General features: G+C 41.3%; 1 protein-coding gene across 1 annotated transcript in view; it reads right to left on the minus strand.

Moving 5' to 3' along the window:
- Positions 1-3381: 3381 nt before the first annotated feature.
- ZC3H8 (zinc finger CCCH-type containing 8) overlaps positions 3382-13063 on the minus strand; it is a 35259-nt gene continuing 25577 nt past the window's right edge. Inside the window, exons 10-11 of the mRNA XM_081101132.1 lie at positions 12538-12589; positions 3382-3976 (exon numbers count right to left, since the gene is read on the minus strand). Of these exons, the coding sequence (XP_080957258.1) occupies positions 12560-12589 (30 nt within the window). The 3' untranslated portion in view covers positions 3382-3976; positions 12538-12559. The remainder of the gene's footprint in view (positions 3977-12537; positions 12590-13063) is intronic.

Raw genomic sequence — 13063 nt, forward strand, 5'->3', positions numbered from 1 at the left:
CGGTCCCCACCATGGTCCCTGGGCCCGCTGCTGGGTGGTGGGCACTGTGAGGTGTGTGCTAGGTAGATGGAGACGGGACTTGGAAATGAGAAAGGAGGAGGGCTGGCTCGGGAGAACTGTGCGAAGCCTTGCAGGACACCTCACATTGGTGAATGTCAGAGGGAGGCGTGTACGCACCTGGCTGTGCATAGGGATCCACAGCTGCTCACTCACGTTCTCTCTCACTTCCTCTCATTCCTCTCTTTTTGTTAATCCTCACCTGAGGATATTTTTCCATGGATTTTTTTTTTTTTTTTTTTTAGAGAGAGTGGAAGGGAGGGGGAGAGACCGAGAGAGAGGAACATCAGTGTGAGAGAGACACGCCAATTGGTTGCCTCCTGCACGTGCCCTGACCTGGGGCCAGGGATTGAGCCTGTCACCGAGGGACATGCTCTTGGTCGGAATCGAACCTGAGAGCTTTCAGTCCGTGGGCCGGCGCTCTAACCACTGCACAACCGGCTAGGGCTCTCAGTTCTCTCTTACCTCCTCTCCTTTGCTTCCACCCATGTCTGGGCAATTCTTGAATTACTTGAGCAGAATGACACACAATCTGTGCTGTTTCCTTGTTTGGCCTCTACCACTGCAAGGCTTCAACGTTAAAAAGTCCTTTTCATTCTTTCACCCGAGGCCCACCATTTTCCATATGGCCGGAGGAACAGAGCAGCTCCCCTTTAATATTGAATACCTGAATGATCTCATGACAACCGAGTGAGGGCCTGCCATGTGCTCGATCCTCGCAGGGACACAGCCTTGAACGAGACAGAATATCCTTGTGCTGTTTCCAGACAGTGAGGGGGGGCAACATGAGACAGGGGCATAGGGCTGCTGAGCCCAGGAGAGGGAGGGAGAGGGTCCTTGCCTGATGTTCATGACAGCTGCCCGACAGCAGAGGACGGGGGTGAGGCCTGGAGGCCAACATGCAACTGGGCTGTGGGCCCTGCTGTCCTGAAGCCCCATTTCCCAGTCCTGTGACTTGGCCCTGCTGATCTGTGGGTGGCCCAGGAGGCCCTGTCATGGTCCTGAATGTAGCCGCACGGCCTCCTTACAGCGACAGTGTTCTTGCAGAGACATCACCGGGCACCGGCAGTGTCTTCTCGGCTGAGTATCTCCCAGGTCTCCCCATTCCTCACAGGCTCCCCGTTCCCTGTCTTGCCTTGTGGCCCCCAGATGGAGGGTCCTGCATATCCCACTTTAAATGTCCAGGTCACTTTTCCCCTCTTTCCTTTTCCTGGTACAAATCTAGCTGTAGGATGTGTCCCAAAGAACACAGGGCCTGCAGAACTGCTGGCAGCCAGAGCCACGGGCCGGGACGCAGGCCTCGGCCCCATCACCTCCCCAGCTCCTGAGAACACAGAACCCTTCACGGCAGCACAAGGACAGGCATTCAGTCCCTGAGACAATCAGGAATTCACTGGGACCAGGTTTGCCTTCGTCGTGGACTGAAATGGCTGTTTTATGTGCGTTTGGCTGAAATAAGGGGCACTTCTGTTGACTCGGGCTTACCTAACTAAGTTCAGCTGCAGGGGGAAGTTTAGGTTGGCGCCCAGTCCGCAGGCACATGGAAAGCTGAAAGGAGCTGGTGTGTCAGCAGCCGTGGGGCTGAATCACAAATTTGTTCAGGAAGTCCAAGATTAAAGTCCAGTTTATATCATTATATAACAGAGATGCCCGCCAAGCAACATATCCAGGCAAATAAATTTGAAATATTTTTTAATACAGCTGGCATACAAAACTCATTTAAGACTTAATGTGAGTGATAAATAAGGCCACTTCTGTGGAACCTCTTAAGAAGGTAGTTTAGAAGTTTGGAACTGAGTGAATGTCCCCAAACCCCGGAGCCGAGGAGCATCCTGCCAGGAGGATGAGCCCCGCCAGCCAGGCAGGCAGGCGGCTGAGAGAAAGGACCCCAGGATGGCACCCGTCCGTCTCCCTACCAGCCACAAGCGAATGTTTCCAAAGCGCGGATATAAATTTAGAAAAGAAGGTATTGTGATGTCAAACAATACCTAGAGTGCGCCAGGTTTCCGCGTCTGGGCCAGTGCCCGAGGATCTCTGAAAATGCACTTCACAAATCACGGGAGCACTCTGGCAAAACCGGCTACAGCCATTTATTTCAGAACTCTGGGAATTAAGTTCAAACAGATGAATTCAAAGAGAATTTACTCAAGAAAAACAGCTGAGTCGTAGTAAATGCCTGGTGGCCATGACTTGCCCCAATCTCACCCCCCTCCCCAGCTCACAACAACAGTAACTGTCAAAGCCAGCGCCCAGGGGTCACCAGTGAGTGGAACAGGTTTGGAGCTCCTCAAAAGCCCCCAAAAGGTTGCACTTTAAAAATTCCTCACCTGAGGGTATTTTTCCTTTGATTTTTTTTTTTTTTTTGAGAGTGGGAGGGGGAGAAACATTCATGTGAGAGAGACACATCCATTGGTTGCCTCCCACACCGGCCCCAACCAGGTCTGGGATAGAACCTGCAACCCAGGTGTGTGCCCTTGACCGGGAATCCAACTGCGTGAGCCACTCGGCCAGGGCCCAGTCACTTTTGATCTATGTGACAGCTCACAAGAAGCTATATTCTCAAGGCATCTTCATCTGAACAGACTGTCGCGATTAAAAACCTTCTGGGCTCCTTAGGGAAATGGCTGATTTGAAGGCTGAGGTGGGAATGTACGAAGTGAGCCGGAGCTCCTCAGGCAAGTCCGTCCAGCTAGCTGGCAGAATTCAGTAACATGAAGACTCAAGTTCCCAGGGCTCGCACAGCAGGGCAGCTTCCAGGCTGGCAGGCCCTCCCTCTGCTTCTCATCTTTGATTTCAGGAGGTGCCCAGTGTCTTTTAAAGGTTCATCTGATCAGTTGAGACCCACCCAGGAACATCTCCTTTTTGTTAAACTCAAAACCAACTGACCCAAGACCTTAATTAAATCAAAGGTATAACTGCTTCATCTTTATCTGTATCATAAACTAGTCCTGGGAGTGAAATCCCTCACACTCACAGAAATGCCCACTCATCGAGGGTTGGAGTCACCAGGCCAGTCTTGGGAGCCATCTGAGAATTCTGCCTTCCACAGCCTGGCTGGGTGGCTCAGCTGGTTGGGGCATCATCCTGCTACCCCAAGGTTACAGGTTTGGTCCCCAGTCAGGGCACATACAAGAATCAACCAATGAATGCATAAATAAGTGGAACAAGTCATTGGCTCTCTCTCTCTCTCTCCCGGTTTCCTCTAGCTCTCTACAAAAAAAAAAAAAAAATCTATCTATCTATCAATCAATCAATCAATCAATCAAGAACTCTGCCTGCACAAAGGGGGCAGGGGAAGTGACAGAAACCACTCTTTCATAAAAAACCTCTTTGTTTTCATAATTTATTAATCCAAAATAAATTTCATAACAAATTTTATTTCACAGTAAACTTTTGACTATATACATGTACAACTTCAGTTTAAAATTACATTCAAATCTAAACATGTCACAAACCTAACAAGAGCCATTATTCATGTACTAATAAAAATAAAGACAATTAAAACGTGACATTATACCAACTGAAAAAGACACTCCAACCTTAGAGATGTTAACTACAAACACGTACCTCAGAATTAGTGACATAGTAACCAAAAATGTTTACTTCCCCCACATTTTTAAATGATGTAAAGGAGGGTTGCACATTTCACAGGAACCAACACCACTTTGAGGTGAGCTGGGCAGCTTGTCCCTCCCTAGTCAACATGCACATTCTCTCCTCTCCTCTCAGCCCTCTAAATAGGTCCTTTCCTTGCGGATGTTGTATTTCCTCCTTTCTCACACCGGCTTCGTGCTGTGTGCTGTCAACAGGAGCCGAGGCAGTGAACGCAGCCTTCGGTGGAGAGGGGTGAGCAGAAAGGTGGACTCGGACAATGAATGTAGGTTTGATTCTTGGCTCATATTTATCACCTTGCCTTTGGCTGCAGATAACAGAGAACTCAAATCAAAATGGCTCAAACAGTAAATAATAAAAAGAAATTGTACATATATAATTTCACGTGGTATATGTAACATGCAGGCTGAAGGCCGGCTCTCTCCTAAGGCTGCTGAATTCCATGGCTCAGCTACCGAGGACCAGCTTCTTCCCAGGTTTCTCCTGTCAACCTCAGCTGGTTTGCTAGCTCCCCCTGAAGTCCTGAGACAGCTGCATCCGCTCTGGGTGTCATATTCAGACATGGCAACGTCTAGCCTCTTCCTGTGTATCTCAAGAGATGATCACTTTCCCAGCAGTGTACCAGAGGATCTGTATCCCTATTTCAAGCCTGAACCAACTGCTGGCAAAGAGTGGCACTTCTAATATTTGTTGGGGCCAGTGTTTTTCAACCTTGGCTGTGCTTCAGAATCACCTGGAAGCTACTGAAAATCTCATGTTCGCACCCCAGCCCCCAACCCCGAATCAGAATTTCCGGGAGTGGGCCCCAGGCACCCTATCTTTTACAGAGCTTCCTAGCTGATCCCAATGTGACGCCAAGGTGGAAATCACAACTCGACCCTTGTTGCTACACCCTAAGGCCGTCATACACAAAGCACAGATCAGCCATGGACAAGAAGGGACACCTCAGCGAAACTGGAATTCTGTTAGGAAGGGAAGCACACATGCATGATGTTCACAACTAAGAACAGGAACTGGGTGGCCTTCTTACAGACAGGGCTTCCTCATCTGTGAATAGCAAAGCTGGATTTCACCCCATAATCCCTGTGTGGAGCGGTGACAGGTATTAAGGAGGACTTCATGTGTATGATCCTAGCATTTCTTCAGCAGCTGCTTACCCTGAGATACTCTGATCCCACTAAACCCCAGTGTGGTGTTGGTGCTTCTAACCGGCAGTCTGAGCCCCTATTATTCAGACCAGATCACCCAATCGCAGCATTTTGACCTCTACAAGCAATTTTGTAAGAAATCCATAACCATAACCCCCTAATGGTTATGCTTATCAGAAACTAGGCAGTGAACCGAAACAACTGTGCAGGAAGTGAGGGACAAGTCACTTAACATCTCTGATCGGAATTCCTTCAGTTCTACAACTGGATCAAGTCAAAACACCAAGAAGCTACATACTTGGTTTATCTTACAAACTGACAAAAGTTGAGTTTTACTGTTGTGGCATTTAGTAAGTGACCACAAAAATTTATATGAAACCTGTCACACAGGATCTTAGAAATTAAAATGCTGTCCATTCTATTCAGTGAATTCCATAATGAAGACCTACATAAGAACTGTTTTTTATGAAATTACAATTAGGAGAGGTTTTGCATCTACCTTTCTGGTAATAAAAGATAAGTAGATAAACTACTCATCCTTTTTGTTTTGGCTCAAAAAAAAAGCAGATATAAATTTAATACAGCCATGATAACCATGCTGGCCACACACGTGTAAATCCATATACAGCTTTTCCCTTTCAGCTTTCTTACTTATATTTCCTCTGGTCCTCATTCTTTAACCAACTATGGTTTCATTATACATGGGCTTGTTTGGAGCTGCAGGGGTCGGTGAGATTTAGTTCCCAGGAGGAAACCGAGGGGGGCAGAGTGGAGCAAACGGCAGCAGGAACTAAAGCTCGGTAGGCCGAGATGGCGAGACTACAGAGAACGTAAAAGGCAGACAAGCAGCTCCCGACTCAGGGCACTCCACAGTGCAGGCAGGTGAAGCAGTGCACCGGGAAATCTGCCCTCTAAGGAAAAGAAAGTGGACATGGAGGCAGATCGGTGGAAAGGGCTGCAATAATACAGCTATAAGAAAAGCTAAGAATTATATGATGGTCAAATGAATATTAAAAATATATGCAAGAGTAAAACATATGGTGATAGATGGAGATTTGACTTTGGTGTTAAACACACAATGCAATATAAAGATGATGTATTATAGGGTTGTACACCTGAAACCTACGTAATTTTATTAACCAATGTCATTTCAATAAATTTAATTTTGAAATAAAAGTATTAGAAAAAAATTTTAAGTAAAATAAGTTTTCTGTAAAACAAACAAATAAACAAATAAATAAATGCAAACAAATTTCCAGTTGCAATGCAGAATCTGAAACCACATCAAGGAATGATCTACCCAGTGGTCGGCAAACAGCGGCTCACGAGCCACTGAGTGTGGCTCTTCCACAAAATACCAACTTCTGCGCATGGGCCACGAAGTTTCAACTGCACTCTCCATGCGCACCCGCACGTGGTATTTTGTGGAAGAGCCACACTCAAGGGGCCAAAGAGCCGCAGTTTGCCGACCACTGATCTACACTGTTACATGAAAATACATTAGTCTGTATTACAGGTTGGATGGGTGTTTTGCCCATGCATAATTTTGTGATGTCATGCATTGCTTATTTGGAAAATGTTAGTTTACTAATTTATGCAGATCTTTCAAATGTTCTACTATACAGTATTTTAAAAATCACATTCTTTAATATCAGCAACCAACTTCACCAAAAGAATGTTTAAGTACAGAAAAGCTTTCAAGCTCAGAGGCAGATAAAATGTTCTGATATTGTCCTTTGTGCTCAAAAGCCAGAATTTTACCATTGAAAACAAATATTTTCCGTTGTTTTCCTTGAAGTGACAGGGTCACTCCATTCATTTGTGGAAAAGCGCCTGCCAAACCGCCACATCTGAAGAAACGAGTTGGCCCCCAGTTGTTCTTTGAAGTAAAGAGTAATCATAAAGACACACAGCTGATTCAGCTTCAACTCAGATAATAGCACGAGTGCTCTTCCTCAAAATACCACTTAGTGTGGAAATGTAAATATGTGATAATATCTTTCCATTTTGCTAGACATGATGATGAAAGACGAGAACTCAAGAACTGAAGTTTAATAGCATGAATACTTTTTACTGCCTCATCCAGGGCATTCATAAATGAAACTGGCGCCTGATGCAGATGTTTTCAGAGAACCTTCTTCAACTTTTAGAAACTAGACAGTCCCATTGGACATTTCTAGTGGAAATGCCTCTTCTGTTTGCCCATTAAGTACAATGCTGACTTTCTTACTAAGTGTAACATTATATCATGTTAAAAAAACATCCATCCAATGATCTCATATGTAGAAAATTTACTTAAAGATTCCACAGAAAAGTTAGAATAAACAAATTCAACAAAATAGAATACACAGTCAACAAACAAATATCTGTAACATTTCTATACAATGATGGTAAACAATCTGAAAAGGAAATTAAGAAAATAATTCCATTTACTATATCTCAAAAGAATTAAAATACTTAGGAATTAACTTGACCAAAAGGGGAAAAGCTGTACAGTGAAAACTCTGAAACATTGCTGAAAGAATTTAAAGAAGAAATAAAAAATGGAAAGACCCCCAGTTCATGTGTTAAAAGACTTAATATTATTAAGTTGTCAATATTATACAGTGACCTACAGATTCAATGTAATCCCTACCAAAATCACAATGACACTTTTTTTTTGCAGAGAGAGAGAGAAATCTACCCTAAAATTTGTATGAAATCTTAAGGGGTCCCAATTAGCCAAAACAAAGTTGAAAAAGAACAAAGACGAATGGAATAGAATACAGAGCCTAGAAATAAACTCTCACATATTTCAATAAGAAGCCAAGATCATTCAATGAGGAAAGGACAGTGCTTTCAATAAATGGTGCTGGGAAAACTGGATATCCATATGCAAAACAATGAGGTTTTGGCCCTTACCTAATACCATATACAAAATTAACAAAAAATGGATCAAAGACCTAAACATAAGAGCCAGAGCTACAAAACTCTTACAAGAAAATATAGGATAAAAGCTTAATGACACTGGATTTGCAGTGATTTCTTAAATATGACACTAAAGGCACAGAAAGTAAAAACAAACAAATTTGTCTTCATAAAAATTTTTAAATCTTATGCATCAAAGGACACTATCAACAGAATGAAGAGGCAACCCAACAGAATGGGAGAAAATATTTGCAAATGATATATATCATAAGTGATTAATATCTAATATCCAGAATATAGAGAATTCCTAAAAACTTAACTATAAAAACAAACACCCAATTCAAAATTGGGCAAAGAACTTCAATAGACATTTCTCTGAAGAAGATAAACACATGGCCAATAAGCACATGAAAAGATGCTCAACATCACTGATCATTAAGGAAATGCCAATAAAAACTACAAGATACCACCTCCAAAAAACAAAAACAAAAAAACAAACAAAATAATGTTGGTGTGGATATGGAGAAATTGGAATCCTGTGTACTCCTGCTGAGAATGTGAAGTGGTACAGCTGCTGGGGAAAACAGTATGGTGGTTCCTCAAAAAATTAAAAATAGAATTACCATATGATCTAGCAATTCTACTTCTGGATATATATTCACAATTGAAAATATGGTTTCAAAAGATATTTGTATACCCATGTCTATAACAGCATCATTCACAATAGTTAAAACATGAAAGCAACTCAAGTGACCATTAACAGATGAATGAATGAGTAAAATGTGGTATATACATACAATGGAATATTATTCAGCCTTACTGTTAAATAAGTAAATGATTAGCTGCACTTCTTCCTTTCTCCCTACAGCCATAGCCACACTCTTTTTCGTGTAATATAGCAGCTCCTCCCACACAGAAAGTATAAAAAAAAAGAATGTACTTCCTACTCCTTGACTTCGGAGTTGGACATGAGACTGACTTTGGCCAACGGTTGTATGTAAATGTGATGCAAACAGGACCTCTTGAGCTGCTAGGAAAAGAACATGCCCAGCCAGCCTACTGGTCCCAGGAAGACAAATGTGGGGCAGAGCCATCCCAGTGGACCTGCTACATAAGTACAGCCAACCCAACCATCTGCAGCTGCAGGAAAAAGAAATTTTTCTTTTTACCTGGTATGGAGAGTTTGTGGTAGTTTGTTAACATCATTATTGTGGCAAATGTTAACTGATATAATTTCAGTTCAAGGAATCTATTTATATAAAAACCCTGGGTGTAACATCACGACCACGACCGAGGCTTGACCAACCGGAAGGAAGTCAGTCCTGCAGGGGTTGTCTTGGCAACGGCTGTGCCCTCCCCAAGCTGTTTCCCAGAGCTGTTTCCGGTAAGGGCGAGGTTTGAAGCAGGAACCTGCCCTCGGAGTGTGGAGGCAGATCTTTATAAAGTTTTAATACATTATATTAGAGGTCGTGGTAGTACTATTTTACCCACAGCGTCTACAGGAATTGCTGCAAGTTTACTTCTCGGTGGAAGCACCTTTCATTCCCAATATAAATTACCCATTCCACTAAATGAAACTTCAATTTCTAGACTCAATATAAACAGTGAAGTTGCTAAAACTATTAAAAAGGCCCAACTTCTCATTATTGATGAATGCACCATGGCATCCAGTCATGCTATAAATGCCACAGACAGATTACTAAGAGAAATTTGAATGTTGTATTTGATGGGAAAGTTCTCCTTCTTGGAGGGGATTTTCGACATGTCTCAGTATTGTACCGCATGCTATGCGATCGGCCATTGTACAAACGAGTTTAAAGTACTGCAATGTTTGGGGATGTTTCAGAAAGTTGCCTCTTACAACAAATATGAGATCAGAGGATTCTGCTTAAAGTGGATGGTTAGTAAAACTTGGAGATGGCAAAAACAGCAGTTTTCATTTAGGAATGGATATTATTGAAATTCCCTGTGAAATGATTTGTAATGGATCTATTATTGAAGCTACCTTTGGAAATACTATACCTATAGATAATATTAAAAATATTTAAACATGCAATTCTTTGTCCAAAAAATAAGCACGTTCAAAAAGAAAATGAAGAAATTTTGGATATACTCAATGGAGATTTTCACACATATTTGAGTGATGATTCCATTGATTCCACAGATGATGCTGAAAAAGAAAATTTTCCCATCGAATTTCTTAATAGTATTACTCCTTTGGGAATGCCATGTCATAAATTAAAATTGAAAGTGGGTGCAATCATCATGCTATTGAGAAATCTTAATAGTAAATGGGGTCTTTGTAATGGTACCAGATTTATTGTCAAAAGATTGCAACCTAACATTATTGAAGATGAAGTATTAACAGGATATGCAGAGGGAGAGGTTGTTCTGATTCCAAGAATTGATTTGTCCCCATCTGACACTGGCCTCCCATTTAAATTGATTCAACCAGTTTCCTGTGATGCCAGCATTTGTGATGACTATTAATAAATCACAAGGACAAACTCTAGACTGAGTAGGCATATTCCTACCTGAACCCATTTTCGCACATGGTCAGCTATATGTTGCTTTCCCTTGAGTTTGAAGAGCATGTGACGTTACAGTTAAAGTTCTAAATACTTCAGCACAAGGGAAATTAGTGAAGCACTCTGAAAGTGTTTTCACTCTTAATGTGGTGTATAGGGAGATATTAGAATAAGTTTAATCACTTTATCAGTCATTGTTTGCATCACTGTTTTTATATCATGTTTTTGTTGTTTTCATATCATGCCTTTGTTGTTGTTATATCCTTTTGTTAGTTTATTTAATAAATTTATCTATTATTTTCATATACATTTTACTAATTTCCTTTCATCTCTCACACTTATAGAGAAAGAGCAAATAGCAATATTAAAATATTTCCGCTAATTAATTCCCTTTTTTTTTTTCTTTTAAATATATTTTATTGATTTTTTACAGAGAGGAAGGGAGAGAGAGAGTTAGAAACATCGATGAGAGAGGAACATCGATCAGCTGCCTCCTGCACATCTCCCACTGGGGATGTGCCCGCAACCCAGGTACATGCCCTTGACCGGAATCGAACCTGGGACCCCTCAGTCCGCAAGCCGACGCTCTATCCACCGAGCCAAACCAGTTTCGGCTAATTAATTCCCTTTTAACGTGCACGAATTTCATGCACCGGGCTACTAGTTAAAATATAAAGGTAAAAAGTAAAACTTAAAAAAATATTAAAGTATTTTATAGCTTCATGACTGGGAAGGATTTCTTAAATAAGATATGCAACACAAAACATACCATAAGAAAAAAATTGCCAAAATAATTCTGCTCATTGAGACACCTCAAAAAAAGTGAAAAGACAGCCCACAAAATGGAAAAAAACCTGCCACACATACCTCACAAAGGATTATACGCGGAATATGTAAAACCAATTTATAGAGGACAATCAGCCCAATAAGCAAAGACATTCATGAAAATAAAGCTATGGGCCCTAGCCAGTTTAGCTCAGTGGATAGAGCATTGGCCTGCAGACTGAAGGGGCCGGGATTCAATTCTGGTCAAGGACACATGCCTGGGTGTCAGGCTCAATCCCCAGAAGGGAGCATGCAGGAGACAGCCAATCAATGATTCTCTCTCATCACTGATGTTTCTATCTTTCTCTCCCTTCCTGTCTGAAATCAATAAAAATATATTAAAAATAAGTACATAAGCCCTAACCAGTTTGGCTCAGTGGATAGAGCGTCGGCCTATGGACTGAAGGGTCCCAGGTTCGATTCCGGTCAAGGGCATGTACCTTGGTTGCGGGCACATCCCCAGTAGGAGGTGTGCAGGAGGCAGCTGACTGATGTCTCTCTCTCATCGAAGTTTCTAACTCTCTATCCCTCTCCCTTCCTCTCTGTAAAAAAATCAATAAAATATATTTTTTAAAAATAAAAATAAGTACATAAAATAAAGCTATGGACACGATTTTTCCACCTACTAAATTGGTTAAAAAAAAAATTGTTGGCAAGTGGATCAAAAGCTCTTTAACACAATTGGTGGGAGTACAAACTGTTACAAGCACTTTACAGAAGATTGGTATCATCTTAAATATTAAGATAATGCAACAACTCTATTCCTTAGTATACACCCAGGATAACTCACACACTTCTGTATCAGGAGACATGAACATGATTATTTGTAGTAATAGTGTGTATTTAAAAAACTGAAAATAACCTCAGTGTTCATCAATAAAAAAACTAAATAAACTGTAACATACTCAATTATTAAAATACTATGTAGGAGTAAAAGTGAATGAATGACAGCTGCATGCGTTTACATAAATCTTAGAAGGATAATGTTGAGTGAGAACAGCAAGTCACCAATAAATACAGAGGATGATAGTATTTAAATAAAACCCAAACACAAGCACAAATAAATATACTATTTAGTGAACTATGTACCTTTGGTAAATTTACAAAGAAACAGAGGAGGAAAATAAAAATGTAAAAGATAGTGACAAACGCAGAGGAGGAAGCAGGTCCATGGAGACCCATAATATACAGGGTAATACTCTTTAACAGCTGATTTCTATTACATTTTGAAAATAAATGTATTTCAATAAACACTGCCTTTGTAATTTTTCAAAGTGTGCAAACATTTTTTGGGACACCCTATATATCTATGCATATGTACCAAATATTTTATCATTTTTTTAGTGGGGGAGTAAAGAGAAAATTACTTCTATTTGAGAAAATGGAAAAGGTCCTGTTTCCATGCCAACTTCTAGAGATGTTTCAGGAAAAAAAAAAAATGCACTAAATCTTAATTTTACCTTATTTTTATGTTTTTGGTTTTCATGATGACTTCTTTTCAGTGTTTAAAACCTAATATGAAAAGAAACAATCATTTTATGCATATCACATATACCATAATACTCGTAATTTTTCTCATGATCCAATAATATTCATCCTAGTAATCATCTAATGTTGACTGTAAGAGAAACTGAAAAACAACTTTTATATGCCATTTTCCCATACATATTTCATACTAACAAACAAATAAATATTTGGTATGACTTCTAATTCTAGAGTAACCCTTCAGATTTTACAACCTAAAAATATCTAGAAACTAGAAGCCTGGTGCACAAAATTTGTGCGGGGGGGGGGGGGGAGGGGGGGGAAGGGTGAGGATATGGAGGGGAAGGTCCCTCAGCCTGGCCTGCGCCCTCTCCAATCCAGGATTCCTCTCATAATCTGGAACCACTGGCTCCTAACCGCTCCCCTGCCTACCTGCCTGATGCCCCTAACCGCTCCCCTGCCAGCCTGATCCCCCTAACTGCTCTCCCCTCCTGGCCTGAT

The sequence above is a fragment of the Myotis nattereri genome (genome assembly GCF_964212035.1).
Source record: "Myotis nattereri genome assembly, chromosome: 10".
NCBI lineage: Eukaryota > Metazoa > Chordata > Mammalia > Chiroptera > Vespertilionidae > Myotis > Myotis nattereri.